Genomic DNA, 22,823 nt, shown 5'->3' with positions numbered 1-22,823 from the left:
CCTGCAATGCAGGAGACCTGGGTTCGATCCCTGGGTTGGGAAGATCCCCTGGAGAAGGAAAAGGCTACCCACTCCAGTATTCTGGCCTGGAGAATTCCATGGACTGTATAGTCCATGGTGTTGCCAAGAGCCTGACACTGTTTCTGAGCAACTTTCACTTTCTAAGTGTTTTAAGACCCACCTAGTTAGATATTCTGCTCCTTGTAGTTGATTGTATATTGATAAAATCATGCTCTTTAGCAAAACACAGATGTCTGAAGAATGTACAAATTCCAGTGAGTTCGTGATGACTATAAAAATCTTGTTATTCTCATACGTCTGGAGGCAGGAATTTTGCAAGCTACACAAATACCTGTAGCTTTACCAGAACCAGCCTAGTTTTGCTTCATTTTCCCAGTCACTGAACAGCCTGAATGAGAATGAGCCTGTTCTGGGGGCTATTACCCACACTAGGAAATGTGACTGCGTCCAAGTTTGCTGCTTTGGAAGGATCTGAAGGCCTTTAGTTCACGTTTTTTGTAACTCTTCACACATGGTTCCCTAAAGATATTGTCTGAATGTGTATTCTAACTTTCCAAGAGAGAAAGCCCACAGGTGGATGTGTTTTTTCCTGCCCATGCCCCACGCCCTGGCAGATCGAAAGTCCAGTATTCTCACCCACGTTGTAAAGCCAACTCCTAGAAGTCTGGAGAACACTTTCATTTAAACACTATGCTTCTGTAATAAACGACGACAAAGGTATGAACAATAAAGTGGATTTATTTAGAAAGACTACAAAATTTGACAGACAAAAGGCCCACAGGATTTAAAATTATTAAATATAAAAATGATTGGCTATAAACAATGTAAAAATACATTCCCCAGTCCCCATACAGAACATAATTTAAGTATAGCAATTATAAAATCTCTGTACTATATGTGTATTTCGCTCTTAAAAGAACTGTTCTCAAAGGTCTACTTATATAAATTTACCATTATTTTACATTTGAGTTTGCCCTTTTCTGTACCAGTGGCTTTGGTTTCAAGTTCTCCTTGAAATTTTTATTGACCACAAAGATCTTTTTACTCCTAACTTCTATCATAGCAGATAGAGGCTAATTAGTCGTGAGTCCTGTTTAAAAAAAAAGATGGTGAAAAAAGGTTCCAGGATGACCTGAAATACCAGTGAAAGTATCTTTTGGTGGTTAGCCAGGAGCTCCATTCTGCTCCAGTGAAACAAGCGAAGTGAAACCTCAGGACAAGGAGAGCTTAAGCTCCGCACCGGCCTGCTGGGGCCATTCCCTCAGCCTCCCGAGTGGGGACCCTGAGGGGGCCCAGATGGTCTGCTGCGAGTTCAGCTGGGCAGAGATGATACTTAAAGGACAACGGTACCTGCCTACCACAAGCTGGTTATCTGAGCCCAGGTTAGACCTAAGGCAGTTCTCCTCCCTCACTTAGCACACCCTGTGAACACACAAAGCGCATCCTCAACTGATTCCATGATCTCCCGAGAAGGCAGTGGTGAGCTGCCACTAGCAACCAGACTGACACAAAGGGATACGGCTCTGCACGAGGAAGACAGCAGAGGCTGTGTCTGGGCATCTGTGTCTGGAACCCATCCATGACACAGCAGCAGATGAGAAACCAAGGACGGGGCCATTAACCTGCCTCACTGGAAACACGAGTCCACGCTGGAGTCTTTGAGTGAAAACTCTGAACAAGAGGACAAGCAAGGTCTAGCCTGGTAAGAACTTGGCTCGAAAGGTCCCGTGATAAAAAGACCTCCCTTAGGAACGTCTCATTCATAGTGCCCTGGCTGGCTCTAAGTTAGCCTGCTGGCAACACAGTTCTTCAGTTACAGCTGGTTATGAAGTTCTCCTGAGGGGGGTCTGGCACTCTCTTCCACCATCAGCAGTACTGAACGGGGCAAGAGTCTCTGGGCACTCCCTTTCTTAAGGGCTCCTCTGAAGAGAAACTAGGGCAATGTCTGTGTGGGAACGAGAACCCTAAAGATCCTGCTGTGAATCTCTGCAACTTGACAGGCCCAGGAATCTAAAGAAGCTGCCGTCAAGGCAGCCAGAGCCCCAGGCCCACCTCTGCTGGCTGCTGGAGCAGTACCTGGACCATCCTGGTAAGGAGACAGAGCGGGGAAGATCTCAAATCAAAACTCAAAGGTTGAGGTTTTAAAGTAAGATGGGTTCCAAAGAAAACACTGAACCTTAATTTCAGGAGAAATAATCATTTGCAAGAAGGAATGAACCGTGTTCTGTTTCATGGTGTGAACTCGCCTCTTCACACTGGAAAGTGGTGCGGGCCTGCTTCTACACTTGCTTTCCTCTGCACTGTGCGAACGCAGAGCTTTGGTCCTTCATCAGGGTAGCGGTTTCTTCCATTTTTCTATGTGTACTTTTACATGGGGTTGCTGACACTGTTGCTTTTAGAACATGTAAAATATCAGCATCTCCCATACATTTTCTATTAGGCTATAAAAGGTCTCAGAAAGAGTTAATAATTATATCCTAAAATGTTACAGTATAATTTTAAGGCAGAGTGAGATATGGTAAAAGTCTGGGTTTTACATGTGTAAGGAAAAAACGTAGACCAACATTTAAAATAATGATCTCTTAAATATACATTAAACTGTATCTAGTCATCAGAAAGTCACAGCTAAGCAAATTAAAAGTGAAACCATTTATAAATGGATGAACTTCATCACGCTGTTCATACAGCTATAAAGCATAATTTGAAACCTAACCCTAGTAACAATGATGGAATAATTCATCAGTTGAGCTATGTGATTTAAAGAAACAGCTGTTCTTAACCTCCAAACAAAAACAAAACTTCATCAGACACAAGTTTCAACTGTTACAAAAAAACTTTTTAAAAGCCCTCTGGCCTTATTCATGGTGAGTGATACACAGTCCAATCAATACTGATCAAACTGCCGTCCTGCGTTGCTCTCCAACAATCAGCGGTTTAACAGGGACCCAGGGTCTACAGGAGCTGCCCCACCCCACGCAGCAACCTCGTGCCCCCGTCCTCTCGAGTCTCTTAAGCATTCAGAGGTTCGGTGAGGTATTCTCTCCTCACGGCGGCCTCCCCTTTTCTCGGCTGGGGCTCCTTATATTTTTCACGGAGCATAAAGAAGAAGTCAGCCACGTAGGTAAGACTTGCTAGCATCCCAAACACCTGAGGAGTGAAAGGGGACAAAGATTCCATGAGGAAATCTGGAGTACACTCTCACATTTCCTACTTGACTCTGGACCCATTTTATACAAACAAGACAAGTCGATTTACTTTATATGCATCATTCTTAACGTGTGTGTGCCCTTGGGCACATGTGTGTGTCGTGCCTAACTCTTTGTGACCCCAAGGACTGGAGCCCACCAGGCTCCTCCGTTCATGGGACTTCCCGGGCAAGGATACTGGAGCAGCTTGCCATTTCCTTCTCCAGGGATCGAACCCACGTCTCTCGAGTCTCCTGCATTAGCAGGCACGTTCTTTACCACTAGTGCCACCAGGGAAGCCCCATTCTTAACATTAAGTAAAAAAAAATTTTAAGGTCAGGTCATCAAAAAATGCAAAGTTAGAAATTTTCGGAATAACGCCCATTAGTCAAAGTCTCCCAACATATTAACGTCCTGTCGTGTGTGTGTGTTTGTGTTCAGTGCCAATCTATGACGCTAAGGTTAACAGATGAAAACCAAGTCCTGCAACATGAAGCAAAACAAGACTGTTAGCAAGGGTTGGACGACACAGATGAAAGGAGCAGGCAACCACGCCTAGGCAAAAATGGCAAGTTATTCACAGCAGAGCATTCTACAGTGAAGACACTCTGCAGGGGCCTAGAAGCTGTTTTCCACTCACTGTTACGCTGCAGTGACGCAGCAACGCGATGCCACTACCTGCTTCCTCTGCCTGACTCACTTCCTCATTGCACTCGCCTAACATCTGAGCAAGCATGCTGAGAATTCTGGCAAGAGACAGAAGAACAGTGCGAATTCAGCTTCATCACAAACAAGACCCTGAAGGTCGGGGCCCAGAAGAGTGCTCTGCAGAAAGGGACACTCGCTGGGGGCGTGGCTGAGGTCCGCAGCTCCACGTCAACACCTGGCTGTCAGCCGCCGCAGCCCCGGCGCTCCACCCTCCGCATTTCACAGGAAAGCAACAGCTTCCTCATTCACCGAGCGTCCCCAACACATCCAGCCGAAATGCCACGAGCAAGTCCACCCCTCAAACACCCAAGGCCCTTTCCCCCTCTGGAGTCTTCATTTGGCTCGAGATCTGTCCCCTGATTTGGCTGGCAAATATATTCCATACTTCAAAGGTCAGACCAGACGTCACCTTGTCTGTGACGACTGCCTCAGAAAGCTCTGGTCTATACAGGACCCCCTCTGTGTATCACCCAATGACCTTTCTTGCTCACATCAGGATTTTTTTTTTAAATAGACTTCTCACGCATTTAAATCTATATAATTTTCATACTTAGAAGGTTAATTTTCAGCATATTATAAATACCGAGCTTTTAAACCACCACTCTTAAACATATTCAATGAGACTGAATACTGTAACATCCTAACACATCACCTAATTAAAACACACAAATAAGCTTTTATATATCTGGGAATTTTAGGACATGCTCTCTCCCACCCTCCATGAACTGAACATCTCTATTTCACTTTGCACTTCCTCCACAGGATTTTTATAGTAATACATTTTTATACTAGAAATTACTGCTTCATCTTATACTCTTCTGCAACAAAACTGAGTTTCTCTTAAGTACTAAGATGTGTTCATGTAAGTAGGTAGATAATATTACAGCCAACGAATTGTCTGAATGCCTTTTGAGTTGTTCTAAGCAGTTTGAATGATCTATATGCTGATGTTTCCATTAATTACAACTTCAGTTTTGTTATGAACAAAGCTTTAATTGAAAATCGGCTGACTAGTGAGAAGACTTGTTAACTAATTGTTAATTGTTCATATTCACAGCACTGGCCCCGATTAAATCCACGATCTTTGATCTGCAATTCTGAAATTCAGAAAGCTACAAAAAAAAGTTTCATGATTTACTTGGCACAAAATTGACACACGATAAAACTATTTAGTCTTTACCCATCTCTCTCTTACTGTGAATATTCAGAATAATATTAATATTCAGAACTATTAATGTTAGATAACAAGGTGCTGCTCAGACTGTCCAAAGGTGTGTGATATAGTATATGTACAGTTATTGCCTTTCTAAAGTCCAGAATATTCTGAATTCTAAAAAACACTTGGCCCCTCAACAATTTCGGATAAAATGTTTATTTATCTCTCTCTTATATTAGACTGAACTTTGGGGTCATACCTGCTATTCCCTACACTTAAAACAGCACCTGATATGTGTAAGTGTGTTCTGTTGAACTGAAAAGGAAGAAATTTTAAGATAATCAGTCAATCCTACCACTTCCATTAGCAATAATGTTCATAGGCAAAGTAAGTGGATTTTTGTTAACAGAACTCAAATTCTAAAGACAGGTTCTAAGTTTTTAAGGCTATCATATCTATTTGCCTTTAGGTCCTCTATTGAAAATTACACTAAAAAATAAGTTAGACGAACTACTCTCCCTTACTGTATAACCTGTTAAGTACTTTCCAAATTCTGTATTTTTAAGCAAACAAAAACAAGCAAAGGATGAAGGGTACTTACAATTGCAGCAATTTCAGGTATGGTATTGTCATGTGTCAAAGCAAAAACGACGGATGCCACGAAGAATACCAGTCCTGTGCCCAGAGTGATAAAAAAGTCCTACACACACAAGAGACACAGAAGGGACACAGCATGGTTAGGCTGGTTGAAAAGGAGTGTGTTTTACTTTTTAACTTTTAAAAAACAGTGGCTTCTTTTTTCTTTACTCAGACTTGCATATTTCAACTACTTTTCAATAAGCTTGGTATTTCATAAATACCCTGTAAAGGAACACCCTATAAATGTGCACATGCTATACCCAGAAGGTAATCTGTTAATAAAAACAGTTCTCCATTATCACCTATATGTGGAATCTAAGAACTAAAATCAATGTATGGAACTTTGAAACAGACCCACAGATGCAGAGAAACTAGTGCTGACCAGTGGGGAATGGGGAGGGGCAGGGCAGGGGGTGCCAACTATCTTGTTTAAATAAGCAACAGATGTAAGCACTGCAGAGCACAGGGTGATCTAGCCAGCATCTTGTAACTGACTTTAACTGGAGTATAATCTACAAAAATATTGAACTGCTGGGTTTTACATCTGAAAGTAATAAAGAATCAACTGTATACCATTACAAACAAATAAGAGAGTCATATAAAATCCACTGTATACCATTACAAATAAGATGAAACACACGTGCATGCATATGAACCTTTTTCTTTAGGACATAAAGATCAAAGCCGTAAGATTAAATGCCATATTACTTCCAGCAAAAAAAAAACATTTTTCTTTCCTTTCCAGGTAACCCATGGTAGGATGGCCTCTCTCAGAGTACTTTGTTGCTTTTAAACTACAAAGGACTGCCCATCATTAACTCAATTGGATAGCCTGTTGTTTTCAACTGTGCCCACCAGGTCGGTCATCCAGCACAAGCTTGTATTAAGAGGATGAGATTATCTACCCTGTAAGAGCACCCAGAGCTCATCAGAATGCAGCTTACAGCACTGGAATAGCTTCCTGGTTTCCAAGAGCGCTCTCGGGCATCACCTCACGAGGCTCTCTCTCAGAAGCCGACTGCAAACACCGCTTGACACACAGACCTGATTCAGAGGAGACTGGAGACATGACAGCCGCGCCCAGGGGTTTCCAGTCTGAGTGAGTTTACATTCTCCACTGAACCCAGCACCAACAAAACCACCCAAAACAGAATTCACTATTTTGTTAGTTCAACATTATAAAAAACGCTTGATTTTTCTCTTTGCTTCTAAAAGAGGTGTTTTTCATATCTGAAGTACACTCGAAGTATTTAAACAAGACACTCATTTTGAGACAGAACGTAGTATTCAATAACATGGGCTCCAGAGCTAGACTACCTAGGTTCACATCCCAATAATGTTCCTTCCTAGCGACATGACTGAGTTCATTACCGATCGTCTGTGTGCTTTTATTTCATCTGCAAGATGAGTAGTAACAATATTATATTCATAGGTGATTCTATAGAGTTCTTTAATCCAAGAAAACTGCTCAGCCCAGTGCCAGATACACAGTAAATGTTTCTTAAACACTGGCTATTGTTCTTGTAATGGGACAGAAAAGATTCTCTCTTCAAAAAGATTACTGTTCCACCCTAGATACCACACCCACTATATACTCAAAAACGATTTTCTCAAAAAGAAAACCCCCCAAAATTTTAAGTATATTAGAAAGCAGACAGTAAGAGTAATTTTTAAATCAAAGAAACAGGAATTCCTTAAAATGTTAGGTTGAAAAGTAGAATATATATATGATTACAAATATGTTAAAAACTTTCTATAAGACCCAGAAGAAATATTTTAAGATATTTTATGAAAGCTATTTTAAGATGAAGTGACTAACTTTTTTTCATCAATATTTTAAAATCAGTATTTACTCATAACTTTTTAAATGCTGGAGTTTGATGAAATCAGTGTTCTACATTTTGCTTATTTTGACCATAAAAGTAGAAAATTTATATTGTTTCTCGTCCAAAAGATCAATGTTCTTATGAACAACTAACTATTTCTAGGGCTTCCCTGGTGGTCCAGGGTGCACTCCCTGGTCTGGGAAGAGCCCGCCTGCCAGGGGGGAGCCAAGCCTGTGCTCCAGCACAAGTCACCGCACTGAGACACCCAAGCGCTGCATTGGAGAGCAGCCATCTGTCACAACCAGAGACGGCCGGCCTGCAGCAACGAAGGCCCAGTGCAGCCAAGAAGTAAACAGTACTTGAAAAACACCAACCGCTTCTAAAATGCTTTTATGGAAAGTAAACTTTTATGGAAAGTAATGCTATTCGGCTGTTGGACGAGAAACGCATGAATGTGGTCATCAGAGGCTTTGTGGATTTGATTAAGACTCTGATTTTCAAAGTTTTTTTTTAACTGTTCAGTATCAACTTTCTGCTGCTTCATTTTTCAACCTTAAAAGAATCATTAAGTATATGTACTTTTTAATTGATGTATGGCCGATTTATCCTTTTGTGTTCACTTCAGGTGTAATACAAACTGATTCAATTATGTTTTCTCAGAATATTCTATTATAGATTTATGTTTTCTTCAGATTATATTCCATTAGAAGTTTATTATAAGATACTGAGTACTGTTCCCAGTGCTAGCAATAAATCCTTATTGCTCCTCTATTTTATGTATATAGTCTCTTAATGCCACATCCCTAATTTGTCCCTGCTCTCTTCCCTCTCCTCTTTGGCAACCACAAGCTTGCTTTCTGTATCTGTAAGTCTGTTTCTATTTTGTGTATATATATATATCTTTTATATTAAAATTTTTTAAGAATCCACATAGTAAAGTGCTATCATATAGTATCTGTCTTTCTCTGACATAGTATAATATTCTCTAGGTCCAGTAACATGTTACTGGAAATGGCAATATTTCATGCTAAAAATAATTATTTTAAAAGACAGTATCCAATCAAAATGGTGTAATAGGAAGACGTGGAACTTGCTTCCTCGCACAGTTACATGAGAAATACTTCTACAGATGGAACAATGCTCACAGAACACCTATTGAACACCAGCGGGAGACCTCAAACCCCTCAAAGGACAGGAATGATCTCCAAGTGACAGGCAGGATGAAGGGCGGGGGAAGGCGGCAGGATGGGACCTGTACCCCTGGGAGGAGCTGGAAAAAGGAAGGTTCCCATCCTGTGGGAAGCCGCCTCACTGGCCAGGAGACGAGCGCGGCAGCCGGTCAGGTGCAGGAGAGACAAACTGCACGTGAGGTGCAGGCCACCACCCTGCGCGCCCCAGCCTGAGAGAAACTTCTGGTACAGGCAGAGGCCGGGTACTGAGACGCAGGAGTTTAGAGGGCAGGCCTGCGGAGAGGACTGCTGTTGGCTGCACGGAGACGACCCGAAGAGGCCGGCATGTGCTCTGGCCACAACTTCAGGGGCTCCTGCCCTGGGAGGCGCCTGGGAGCCAACGCCAGCAGGCTGCCCACACACAGAGGCGGGGCTGAAACCTCAGCTGGACCCAGGGGCCGCGCGGCTCAGGAGCAGGACTGCGGTCTCTCCCCACAGCTCCAGGAGCCGCCGGCGTCCATCTCTGCTGGCAGCCGTGTAAACTCAGCACCCCCAGAACATCGTGCGGACCACGGGTCCTTCGCGGCTGGAATAGATGCAGCCTGAGCAGCTGGGGGCCTCCTGGACACGTGCGCACAGGGCCTGGGCCGGGCCAGGGTCTGAACACCGCCAGGGCCCCACAGCAGGTCCAGGGGCACCACTCCTGTGGTCCTGAAGCCTGACTTCAGTGGAGCTGAGCTGGTGGCCTTGTGAACACCAGGCCAGAAGGACCCTGGGTCCAACTGATGGGAGTCCCAAGGCTGAGACGGGGGGAGGGCAGAGCTGACCACGGTACGTCGTCTTAACAGGTGCCAGGCGAGCACACTCACCTGAAAACCGCTCTGAGGAAGACTCAGTGGGGACGCTCCAATCCCCCCTACCTTGCACAACTCAGAAGCACATCTGGGACCTTCTACTCCCAACAGCTAAGGGCACAAACCGGACCCCTGACAGGCCAATGACAACCAGAGAGCAAGAAGGCCCCGCCCAATGTCCGCTGCAGGTGCGCTCACGTCAGCCACACGTGCCAGCAAGGGGAGAACAGCGAGCAGACGCTGAGGAAAGCAGTGGCAGGCATCCATGCTGCAAACAGCCCTCGCCCCCAAGGTATTAGACAGGGCTACACAGGGGTGCTCCCACATAAAAACAACCCTCCAAAACCACAGCAGGTAACTGCTTCTCCTAAATGCATACAGCAAGGGAAACACAAGTAAAATGAGGAAGCAGAGGGACCACTCTCAATTAAGAGATCAAGAGAATTCCCCTGAAAAGAACCAACAACAAAGCAGACCTCTCCAGTCTAATACACGGCAAATTCAAAAGGGAGAGAATGAAAACTGAGCAAAGTAGGGATTATGGATAGAAATGCAGATTACTATGAAAAGGAACTGGAAACTGAATTCAACAAGAGGAAGAAAGAAAAGGGGACTGAAAGTGCATCTGAATAAATTACGGCTGAAAACATCCCAAATCTACAGAAGGAAACAGACATCCAGGCACAGGAAACACAGGAAGTCCCCAACAAGGTAAACCTGAACAGACCGACACAGACAAGACCTATTTCTCCAGAGAAACGCCGCAGGCCAGAGGGAATGGCAAGATACACTCAAAAGTCCTGAGAGGGAAGAATCCACAACCTGAGATACTCTACCGAAACAGGGAATTTCCCGAACAACTGAAAACTAAATACAGCAATACTAAACCCATCCTAAGGGGAATACTGAAAGGTTGTCTCTAAGCATAAACGAATTTTAAGCATCTACAGGAAAGAGAAAATCATAATCTGAAAGTAAATCACTTAGGAAAGCTAGTATGCAGATTAAAAAATCAAAAATTTCTGTGAAGTGGGAGGTTGGGGTCGACATACACGCACTATTGATACTATGTATAAAACAGATAACCAATGAGAACCTACTGTATAGTGTGCAGTGCTCAATGGTGACCTAAACTGGGAGAAAACCCCAAAACAAGGGGCTAAACGTAGTAAGCATATAGCTGACGCACTTTGCTATACAGTAGAAGCACTGTAAAGCAACTATGCTCCAACGAAAACTCAAACAAAAAAGCATGGTTCTGGCACAAAAACAGACGTATATAGATCACTGGAACAGAGTAGGGAAGCCAGAAGTAAACCCTGACCCTGGTGGTAGGAATACAAATGGGTGTAGCCACCATGTGGAACAGTATGGAGGTTCCTCAAAAACTACAAATAGAGTTGCCATAAGATCCCGCAATCCCGCTCCTAGGCATAAACCCAGACAAAACTGTAATTTGACAATACACATGTACCCCAGAGTGCATAGCATCACTATTGGTGCCGAGACATGGAAGCAACTTAAAATGTCCATCAACAGATGAGCAGGCAAAGAAGCTGTAGTGTGTGTGTTTGTGTGTACACAGCGAAACATTACTCCATAAAAGAGAATGAAATCAGACAATTAGCCACAAAATAAATGGATTAATCTTACTAAGTAAGTCAAAGAACAGATACCATATCACTTATAGGTGGAAGCTAAAATATGGCTACAAATGAACCTACCTATGCAACACACTCAGAGACACAGAGAACAGACGGGTGCTGCCCCGGGGGGAGGGTGGGGCCAGCAGAGCAGACTGATATATATAGGATGGGTGAAAGGCACAGGGAGCTACCCCCAGTATCCTGGATAAACCACAGTGGACAAGAACATGAAAAGAACGTGCGTGCACGTGTGTAACTGAATCATTTTGTTGTACAGCAGAAATTAACACAACACTGTAAGTCAACTATACTTCAGTACCATTTTTAAAATGCAAAAAAGAAGGTAATACATTCTTATGGTACAAAAGGGTATACAGAAAAAAGTAAATCTCAGGTATATTATCAATATAGGACCCAAAGCTTGCTTCTCATTAAAACAATAATAAAATCTTAACTGGTTTATATTTATCCTATTATCTTGTTTTTAATAGTTAAAACTTAACTATTTTATCTTTCTCCTCAAAACTGTGAATTTCATAAATCAACCCTGCTAGTTACAATTCCTCATAAACAACTCTTGAGAACCTGAATGCTACTGAATAAAATGTTCAATTTTTTCTTCCTTAAATGCAGTAACTCTATAAATTAGCTCATCTGTCATCTCACAAATCCATACTAAACGAAAAACTGAGGGTCAGACTAAGTCTTTAGAAAGTTACACATCTCTTAATTTTGTGAATATAAAATTGCCCCTCTACTTTTATTAAGAGGGTTATTTCTAAATAATGAATTTAACAAATACCTTCTAAATTCACTTAAGAGACAACTTTCTTTCATAATAAAATCAAAACAAAATAGCTAGAGTTACACGCTGTTTTGCTTAAAGGCTCCGAAACCTGTCGTCAGATCACTGCTCCATCTCTTACATCCAGCACAACGCCAGACCTACAGCAGGCACAGTGCAGAACCCAGAACCCACTCTGAAATGTGCGAAGTCAAAAATCATAAAAATCCCAGTTTTTAAAAAATACCTAATGTGAATCAGATTAAACCACCAATACCTGTAAATTATTGGCAGTGTCTGTCACTACAATTTCACCCTCCCCCAACCGTCCCATTTGGCAGGGAAAACCAAGGTGCTTGGAGCTAGACCTGAAACAATGGATAGTGTCTTTTCCTGTTAGAGTTGTGAATAATGCAACTACACAAGGTCTAAAAACATCTACGCTGTTGTCACAGGGATTGTGTGTTCTCGTGCTTACCGATGACTTGACTTTTGCGGGGTCAACTCTGTCGTACACGGGCGTGCAGTACACAATCAGGATAAGAAGACTCAGCAGAAAGGCACTGCAGCTGACAAACTCAAAGAAATAGAGTCCTCCACACAAAGTGCACTGCGACACAATTTCCTCACAGATGAAGGCCAGGAGAGACAGCACCTACAAAAGAAACAGAACGTTTGGCTTACCTGTTTCCGGGAAACCTACAGAACTCAAGAGGATACCATCTTGTTCACTCAAGTATTTGTCGAGTGCAGACTTGGCAAACAAGATTCCTCAATGAACCCGATCTATCTACACGGGACTCAGTCCAGACGCCTTGAAGGGAATATAAGTACACAGAAAATTAACTCCTGTGCCCTGAATGCCAGAACAGGAGGAATTCAGGAACTGTCATAAGAGCACACGGAACAGGCCCTCAACCTGGGGTTCAGGAAGGGCTTCCTCCAGGGAAGCTGAGGCCAGGAGGGCTGCAGAGTCAGTTTGGGAGTGGGGAGGCAAAGGATGGGGGAGAGTTTCAGGCAGAGGAGCAGTGTGCAGGAGGCCTGGAGATGAGAGGGCATGCGCCGCCCCACCCCACCACACACAGAGATACCACATCCCCACTGAACTGAGAGGGGCTGGGCCAACACAGAGCCCATAGCCCCCACTGAACTGAGAGGGGCTGGGCCAAGGCGGGAAGGGATGCAGCGCAGAGATGGTGACATGAAGCCAGGGAGGTAAGCCGAAGGATTCTCTAAGTGCCTCCATGGGCTTCCCTGGCGGTCCAGGGGGTAAGAATCTGCCTACCCGTGCAGGGGCACAGGTTGGATGCCTGGTCTGGGAAGACTCCACCTGCTGCAGAGGAACTAAGCCCATGTGCCACAACCACTGAAGCGCCTAGAGGCCGCGCTCTGCCACGAAAACCACCGCAATGAGAAGGGATGCCCCACAGCCAGAGCACAGCTGTAACAACAGTGAGCCACACCCAGCGAGGAGGACCCGCGCAGTCAAAAATAAGTGTATGAATAAACAAACGCCTTCTTTTCCTAGTGTAAGGAATCTGAATCTTAAGGGTTTTTAAAGCAAAGGGCGACATGATCAGGTTTATGTTTTAGTAGTTCTTTCTAGCCACAAGATAGCGAAGGGATGGGCAAAGGGCAAAACGGGGGGTTGCCATCCAGTTGGGAAGCTGATGCCAGAAATGAAGGGCAAGTGTGAACAGGGGAGTTGTGATGGACGAGAGTCAAACCCCCGATGATGGAGCAGAAGCCCTCAGCTGGCAGGACGACCACAGACAGAGCAGGAAACAAGATGACACGTGTGCTTGAACACTGTAACGCAAAAACGCGCGCTCATTCACCCACCGGTCTGCAAGCGGGCCTTTGGGAGTGCACCCGACTGGAATTCCCCTTCACGGCTGCTGCATTAATCACCTCCATCATTTAGGACTGCCACTTCCAGACTGATGTTATTTCAAGTGGAACAAGGTCTGGGACACTCGAGAAGTACCATGCTGACTCCTTCTAGAATCAGACTAGTTTTACTAGCCTTTCACAGTTGCAGTGCTCTTAATTCCACAGCGAGTATTTATTAACTTATTTTTTGGTCTTTCTAAAGCATCCCATTTATTTTCATAGAAACAATTCCTTTTCACATTGAATTTCAGTCTTGCAGTATTTAACTGGCCACAAAAAATATTTTAATGCATTTGCACTGGAGAACAGTTATTTGGCTAATTCAACAACTCAATTAAATGCAGGTGGGTTTTAACAGCGCTCCCACTGTTGGGTGCTGAGGTACTAACACACTGATGCCTCATTGCAGAAAGAAGAGTCTGTCTGCTTGGTAAGAGGCAAGAGTGTTGGGAAGAGGATAAATTCATTTTAAACATGCTGTAAATGAGAGGTCTGTGGATGACTTAGGTGCTGCCTGAGGCAAAAGGATATATGGGTCTGGAGCTCGGGGGACACATCTGAGGTGGAGCCCAGCGTGTGGGAGGTCACCCAGAGTTAGAAACGCTGGCCCACGGAAGACTGTGATAAACCCCAAGACTGGAGGGACCAACAGAGGGGGCTGCTGGTGGTGGTGATTCAGTTGCTAAGTCATGTCCAACTCTTGGGACCCCATGGACTGTAGCCTCCCAGGCTCCTCTGTCCATGGGCTTCTCCAGACAAGAGCACTGGAGTGGGGTGCCATTGCCTTCTCCAGGGGATCTTTTGATCCAGGGATTAAACCTGCGTCTCCTCCATTGCAGGCAGCTTCTTTGCACCTTGAGTCACCAGGGAAGCCCCAAAGAGAGGAGGCGATACGAGCACAGGACAGTTAGGAGCAGCAGTCCGAAGGGGAGCAAATCAAGAAAAAGGATTTCCATGCAGGGCAAGTGAGCAGAAGTGCTGACTGCGGACTTCCCTGGTGGTCTGGTGGTTGAGACGCCGTGCTTCCAATGCAGGGGGCACAGGTTTGACCCCTGAAGTCGAGATCTGAGATCCCAGGCCTGCCGTGTGGCACAGCCAGACACAAGAGCCACCATCACGAGTGCTGAACGCTCCTCAGAGGTCAGGCAAGAACGAGACTGAAACGCTACAAGAGACTGAGTTTCAGGGCTGCTGCTGACACCAACAGGGCCACCTCAGTGTGCTCGGCAAGGGCAGGTCACACTCCAGCGCCGTCCCCCGGCAGCGAGGGGGCGAGGCCAGCAACAGACACAGCCCAGTCACCAGGCGCAGCCTCACGCAGCCAGGTGGAGGGTAGAGGTGGATGGGCTCAATGGGGAAAGGCATTTCAAAACAGAGAACTGAGCATGTTTAAACATGTAGAAACCTAGGAGAAGTCCAAATAGGAAGAAAAGAGCATCTCTAAAAGCAGGATTCAGGGCTCAAGGTGTGGGCTAGCACTGCTCTAGAGAAAGGAAGAGGGGGCAGAGACTCACTTGGGCAGTCTGTGTGGGTTTTGTGGAAGCTGAGGGAATTTCCTTCTGAGCATTAAAACCTGATGGCTGATGAAATGACTGATGACCCAAGTCAGAGCCTACTGGGAAATGTCACCTTACTCAATGCAGGCCAGCAGGTGCAACCAGATACATGAATGGCAATAAGACTGCTACCAGAATCCGCAGTGACATTTCAGAATAGCTTTATCCACAAAACATTTTCATCAAAGCAGAGGCCCTTGGTACAGCCTTTCTGGGAAAAGGGTTAGCGATTTCTTTAAAAACTAAGCAGGCAACTGCCATATGACCCAGGAACTACATTTCTACAATCTGCTCATTTCTTGGTCCAGAAAATGAAAATGTACATTCCTGCAAAAACTGATATGTGAATGTTCTTAACATTTTATTCATCAGTCCAAACTCTGAACACTCCAGGTGTCCTTCAATGGTTAGGCAAACTGTGGTATCCATACCATGGAATACTACTCTCAGCAAAAAAAGGGAAGAAACTGGATATATGCAACAGTCTGGATGGATCCCCACAGAATTCTATAAAGTGAAAACAATCCAATCTCAGAAGGCTACATACCGCAGGACTGCATTCACAGAAGAACACAAGTTTTGGAGATGGAGAACTAATCAGGGGTGGGCGGGGCATGCGGGAGCTGCGTGGTAGCGGAGCAGTTCTGGTTCTCGGCTGCAGTGGTGGTCAGGGAAGCCACACCTGATACAACAGCACAGAGGTACACGCACACACACACGTGTGGATGCAAAGGACCTCCCTTCGTGTGTTTTTTTGCAAGTTCCTGTGATACTATGATTATTTTAAACAAGTTTAGAAACAAATCTAAATTAGCATCGAAGCCTCTAAGGGATTTCCCCCCTCCTACTGGCCATACAAAATTCACATGTGCCCACAACTGAAAGACCAGTGTGTAAGGATGAAAATAGATCCTGTTTTGCTGTGATTTCCTGTAAGTTAACGAGGCATAAAACAGTCCAGAAGATCCCAAACAACTTCCTCATATCAGACAGATGTTAGGTTGAGGCGTTCCCAGTCACGGCACCACAGACAAAGCGGCACACCAAGACAAGTCCCAGAAAGTCACTGTGTAAAGGAACTTCCTCTCTCGCAATTACACGAAGGGTTTTTAGTGTCTAGAGTGTAGTAAGTGCCAAATGTTTAAAACTCCACTTCTTTTGTTCCCTACTATGTTAAATCTTAACTGAATGTTACGAGTTTCTCTACAAGAAATCTTCAGGATATACCTAAGTTGTATGAAATTAACTGTGAGAAGATAAGAGCCTAGAACTCACTGAGATGTGAGAACAGCAGCTCTGGACCATCCTTATTACAAGAATGAGATTATCGGGAACACTCATCAGTGTCCCTAAGACAATAAAATCGTTATCTGCAGTAGATACAGACCACTTATTTACTCTCCCCAAGAAAAGTGCAGGAACCAGCTGGGCCAGAACCCATCAGAGACAAGTCATTACAAGCCCTCTTCCAAACTCCTCACAGGAGCCATTCTTACTGACCTTAATTAAACCTTAGGGCTCCATCAGGAGGGGGGTTCAGCATGGACATCCTAAGAGAAGGAAGGGGTACTGTGTCAAGCTTGGATATTTACTAGTTCCTATTCCCAGTTAAAGGCCAAGAAATTAGCACTGTAAGTTATATTCAGTATGAAAACTCATGACTCCCCACCTCTGTTAATACCAAGCTTCCTTTAAAATCTCTCACGGCTCCATGTGCTTCCCTGGTGGTTTAGTAGTCAAGAATCTGCCTGCAGTGAAGGAGATGTTGGTTTGATCCCTGGGTCGGGAAGATCCCCTAGAGGAAGGCACGGCAACCCACCCCAGTATTCTTGCCCTGAGAATCCCACGGACAGAGGAGTCTGACGGGCTACAGACCATGGGGTTGTAGAGAGCTGGACACAACTGAGCGACTAAACAGTAAGACCAATAGCAGCTCTATACCGTCTCTAACACAAAACAGAGGCAACATCTCAGAGTCTACACAAATGTCGCGTCATTACGTTGTATACATGAAACCAACGTTATAAGTTGATAACATCCCAATTAAAGTTTTTTAAAGTGTGTTGAGTATTATGTATCCAACATTGTTGTATGTGTAGGAACATGTAATAACAAAACAATAAGACCTATATATGGACTTCCCTTGTGGCTCAGATGGTAAACAGTCCGCCTGCAATGCAGGAGACCTGGGTTGGGAAGATCCCCTAGAGAAGGGAAAGGCTACCCACTCCAGCCTGGAGAATTCCATGGACTGTATATAGTCCACGGGGTCACAAAGAGTCGGATACGACTGAGCAACTTTCACTTTTAAAACCTATGTATAAGGGGAAAAAAAAAAGAAAACAATAATTTTATCTCTCATACTTGAGCACTTGGTATTAATTCAGGAAAATGTTCAGATCCACCTGGATTAATAGTAGCCGAAGAAGGATGAGTGAAAAGCAAGATCCAGGATCAGGGCAGGCAGAGGGCACTCTGGGTGTGGCACAAAAGGAACAGAACCACACCAGTAAGGATTTGCAGGGCAGCCAAGAGGGTAAGAAGGCGACTGACCTAACTGGATGGGGAGTGATGAGGAAAATGATTAAGGAGCGGAGTGTGGTTATGTGATGAGCCTGCCAGAGAGGACGGACTTTCCGACGCAGGAACTGCCTGCCTGGTTTTGCTGGTTAGCAGGCAGGAGGGGTGGAGGACTGGGAGAGGCTGAAGAATGTCACAGTCCAAGCGGAGGAGGGACCAGGGCAACCGGCACCCGGAGAGCAAGGCATGGGCAGCTGGACATTTCTCGGGGAGACGCCTTAAAAAGCAAGTAAACACTCCAAATTGTTACTCTACCAGCGAGGTAGCAGAGGGTACTGTTGAGACCTACAGTGTGACTTATTTTAATCTCATATATAGATAACGTATATTTGTAAGCAGACATTTTTTTGTATTAAAGAAGAAAAGTAAAAGTTAAGGGAAGAACTTCAAGAAATGTGTGGTCACCAGCATTAAATACCTAAGTGGTTGAAGACAGGAAAAGAGAGAAGGTCACTGAATCACGTAAGGATATGATGGTGAATGCAACCTCTAAGTTTAGAGGCTCAGTGATTACTTTCTGGTAAACAGTACTGCTCTCAACAGCATGAAAGCACCGTACTAAATACTGCTTAGTGAGTATTAGGCTAAGCAGCTAACACAGTACACGTGCCCAGTATGGCTCCTTCTAATAATGATACAAAACTGTACCCAAGCGTAATCAGGGGCATTATCAAGCTGCTAAGAGTTGGCAGGGCCCTTGGAGAAGACGTTCTCCCACCCTTCTGTTTACAGCTGAGGGAGTTAAATCTCTGACAGACTAACTCCCGAGTTAGCCACACACTCCCAACTCCCACTCTGCACTCACTGACCCCCTAAAGCACTGTTTATTAAGTTCATCTTACCACTGGGTGTGTCTGTGTAGGACTTCCCTGTCAGCTGGGTTTCTGAAGTTATAACCATAGTTCTGTCCATTTCCCTTTTTGCTGTTAAGTCATAAATTAAAACCACCATGCTAGTCAACACATTTGGGAAGCCTGGGTGACTGAAGACGCACTTACCGTTCTGGTGACTTCAACATTCAGATCATGACTCCTTGGTGTCTCCATTTCAGTTTCACTACCCTTTCTGAAACTTCAGCCTTCCCTAAAATTAACAGTCACCACACTAAATACTAATTCTCCACCACTGAACAGTCTACTGCCAAAAAGTTTCTCATAAAAGAACTTTTTAATGTTTGCATTAATTGTAAGGCTCCATCTACACAATTCTATCAGTCTGTGAATTACTAAACTCGCTTTAAAAAGCTTGAAGTGATATGTAAGGTTCAAGTAAACAAATGTGTTGGCCTGTAGTCAAGCTAAGCCTCTCGCGCTTTCCCGCTTTCAGCAAACATTTACTCAAAAAGGTTCGAGGATACAATTTGCTGACATTATGGATCTTCTTCAAGGTAAAAATAGAGCACTTCAATTTAGTATGTATCAATTTTCACATTTAAGTCATGAAAAGAGTACCAATATAAGAAAAACGGCTTCCAAGTGATTTGTTTCTTGGCACTTACAAAATAACACTATTCACAATTTAATACATTTACATCACTGGTGAATTCTGAATCAAACTGCTTGCCTGAAGAGTCATTATAATCATAGTACTATGCAGCCTTCAGACATTCAGCTGGTACTATAAACACAATGCTTGCTTGTGGCAGAGACTGTATCATACATACTTAGATCACTACACCAGTTTACTAGCAAGGAATCTGGCTGCCAAAAAAGTCAGTTCTTCCCATAAGACCACACACAAAAAAAACCCAAAAAAAACCTGCCTCAAAAAAATAACAGTAACAACAAAAACCTCCCAAAGTCCATGTGTAAGGACCAACATCGGGACAGGGCAAACTACTGAAGTGACCCATGGACTGAGGACTGCAGTGACGCCTTATGGTACCTTCTCAGCTGAGCCTCCATTTCCTCTTCAGCTCTGCAAGGGTGGACGCACAAGCCTTTGACAAAACTGAGGGCACGTGTGAACGCAGATACAGCCCTCTAACTCCCGGAGTCTGTAACTCAAGAGGCGGTCGTGCCGTTCTCGCTCTAGCCCCGCTTCTGTTGGCAGGTGCCGCTCTCTACCCCCCGGTGTTCGGCTCTGTACTGGCACGCACATCCTGCAAAGCCTCAGGACCGTAAAAAGAGTAAGACTGGGAAGAACCTCAGAGGAGACCCAATTTCACCTCCGGACTCCATGAATTTCCTAAGTACACAGGGTCTGGTTTGTTAAATTTCAGAATAAGACATTTCTCTTTTGGGGTTTTTGAGAATCTGGTATGATTTATGGGTCTAGAACAATGAACATGGAAATGCACTGTATTTTGAATAAAACGTCCTCAGGCTTGCAGGTCCCTTGTTAAAGTACCTCCGCTTTTGACTATGGGTTTCTCCACTCCAATTGTTCCTTATTAGAGCTTGCCAACTCTTTTTAGTTAAAAAATAATTTATCTAAAGAAACCAACCTAAAGGCAGAGTCTCAGTTACGGCAAAGAAGACTTTGTCTGTTGCCCTTGGCTGCATAAGTTTTATTTACTCCAGATAAAACTTTCTTGGGACTTTCTGGGTAAATCTTCTATTGTTGTGAAGAGGTAAGACATTACAACAGACAAAGCAGGCGCAAAAAGACAACCATCAGAATGAAAGGCAGTACTGAAGAAATATTTTTCTAAATCTATGTTAAAGAAAATGTAGTAAGTTCCCTGTAAACAAGGAGATTCTCTGGCAGTCCAGGGATTAGAACTCCAGGCTTTCACTGCCAAGGACAAGGGTTCAATCCATAGTCAGGAAACTAAGATCCTGAAAGCCGCAAGGTGAGGCCAAAACAAAGTGAAAAGGCTGGGACAGGTTCACCATAAACAAACAAATGGATTTCAAGAAGAGACATTAATTTTCATTCTTTTGCTCTTTCTCCTTATGATGATAGAGAACAAGCAGGAATAGTCTAACAATCCTTGCAAGGCAAACTCATCCTCCCCCTTCTCTCCAAGTAAAAAGTCTACCATCCAAACTTACGGCTGCATTCTAATCAGAAGATATGGAACTACAGTTTATTAAACTATAAATAAGGCAATCGGAAACTTTACTTTAGATTTGCCAGTTCTCACTGGAAAGAAAAAAGAAAGGCAAGTGAAAAGATATTTAATGGGCAACAGAGGGATACTGACAATGTCTTTTGAACAGCAAGAGTGCTTCAAATGAATATTAACTCTTTCCTGTTCCAAAGAATTCTTCTACTTGTATAGAAACATTTTAGCTCTAAGGCAGAGAAACACAGCTGACATCTAAGAGTCATGCAAGAGCTGAGGACAGGAAGAGCAGAAGGAAGCCCTTCTTGGGTAGGAGGATCCGCTGATGCAGAAGAACAATGGCAGGAGGGGGCAGAGAACACGGCAGGAACAGAAAGGCTGGCAGCATGCAGACCCAGCCCGACCCTCCTGGGCCACACTGTCACTTCCTTCCAAGTGACTTCCCAGTTATTCCCAGAAGTGATCATTTAGGGGGCTAAAAAGCTATGTTAGGCTTTTTACTGCAATTTTTCTTTTCAATGAAAGTAGGTCATCTGAGTTCTAAGAATGTTATCTGGTTATCTGACTTCTAAGAACCTAAGATCTTCCAAAGAAAACCAATTGGCTGTTTTCAATGGGGATGATTCAAAAACCAAACCAACCCAGAAATATTCTAAACAAGCTGATTTTTCCTCTTGCAGAAAATGTTACTCATTGTTGGTTAAAACAGAACAAAGGAGCTCAATGTGCATGTGATCTGAATGAAAATGTAAGTCTCAAAGATGGTTTGGTATTTTCACTAGTAGATTTAAGGTGCTTAGCAACGCCTAAAGCAAACTGAAACTCAATGTCCCTGAAAGAGAATTCCCTCGCTCTGCTACCTTCACACAACTCACACAAAAAGCTGTCCTTTTGACTTTGTATTTGGTACACACACTGCTCATTTAGAAGTAATTCTTTGCCAGTTAGTATTAAAACTTAAGAGACAACTTATTGTACACATCTCTCTCTACGCCTTGCGTAGTATCGGAACACTCTGTCCAACAAATTTAACTGTCCCGTCGGGTTCGCAACAAGAAACCGAAAGAACCAGAGAAAGATAAAAAAGCCTTCTGTAGTCCAAACACGGACACTTTGGGAGACAACGCAGGGTAACAGCAGCAGAAGAGCCAAAGGTCGCTACACAACAGCAGAGACCGGGGTGGGCTGCCGGCTTGGCTCGCCGACGCACTTCCCGCGCCCGCCCACCACGCCGGGTGGTCCCAGAACCCCGGGAGCCCGGGGGCGGGGGGGGGGGGGGGGCGGGCCTCGAGGAGGGCCCGGGAGGAGGGGGCGCCGGCCGACCGCCCCGCGGGGAAGGGCCCCTCCCGGGGCGGAGAGGGAGGAACTGGGAAGTGGACACGGCCGCCGCCGCAGCAGGCAGAGCGCCGCTCGCCGCCTCCTCTCGCCCGCGACTGCCGCGGACTCACCAGCTCCGAGACTTTGAGTCGCCGGAACCCCGAGAGCCGGCTCAGGGTGAAGTAGGCGGCGAGGCCGCTCCGGGCGCCTCGGCCGGGGCCCGGGTGCGCCTCGGTGGTGGCTCTGTAGACCTCCCCGTTCTCCATCGCCCAGGGCCCGGGAACGCAAGGCCGCGGCTGGCGCCAACTCCTCCGACTCGGCGGGCTCGGCCGTCACTTCCTGGGCCTCCGCCCCACTTCCGGCAGGCCCCGCCCCGGCCCGGCCCCGCCCCGCCCCCTGCCGCGAGCCCTGGCCTCTCCCCTCGTAAAGATCTTCGGAGAGACTCGGGGAACATGAACGGCAAGTGCAACCGTCCCGCC

General features: G+C 44.9%; 1 protein-coding gene across 1 annotated transcript; it reads right to left on the bottom strand.

The window, feature by feature from the left end:
* Nucleotides 1-741: 741 nt before the first annotated feature.
* Nucleotides 742-22,685, bottom strand: CMTM6 (CKLF like MARVEL transmembrane domain containing 6). The gene is made up of 4 exons (XM_040246319.1): nt 22,476-22,685; nt 12,467-12,643; nt 5,672-5,770; nt 742-3,168 (listed from the first exon to the last, which is right to left on the bottom strand). The coding sequence occupies exons 1-4, from the start codon at nt 22,608-22,610 to the stop codon at nt 3,031-3,033; spliced, it is 549 nt and encodes a 182-aa protein (XP_040102253.1). The 5' UTR covers nt 22,611-22,685; the 3' UTR covers nt 742-3,030.
* Between the last annotated feature and the right edge of the window lie 138 nt (nt 22,686-22,823).

Source organism: Oryx dammah, unplaced genomic scaffold (genome assembly GCF_014754425.2).
Source record: "Oryx dammah isolate SB20612 unplaced genomic scaffold, SCBI_Odam_1.1 HiC_scaffold_9, whole genome shotgun sequence".
Classification (NCBI taxonomy): domain Eukaryota; kingdom Metazoa; phylum Chordata; class Mammalia; order Artiodactyla; family Bovidae; genus Oryx; species Oryx dammah.
Note: the sequence above shows the minus strand (reverse complement) of the source record. Positions and strands in the feature narration are given on the sequence as shown.

What these genes read in the sequence shown, in the direction of transcription:
- CMTM6 (XM_040246319.1), bottom strand. Translation starts at nt 22,610, where the DNA reads ATGGAGAACGGGGAGGTCTACAGAGCCACCACCGAGGCGCACCCGGGC. An exon ending in GACTCAAAGTCTCGGAGCTG is followed by an intron (nt 12,644 to 22,475) that starts GTGAGTCCGCGG and finishes TTTCTTTTGTAG; the next exon opens with GTGCTGTCTCTCCTGGCCTT. An exon ending in CCGCAAAAGTCAAGTCATCG is followed by an intron (nt 5,771 to 12,466) that starts GTAAGCACGAGA and finishes TTGTGTGTGTAG; the next exon opens with GACTTTTTTATCACTCTGGG.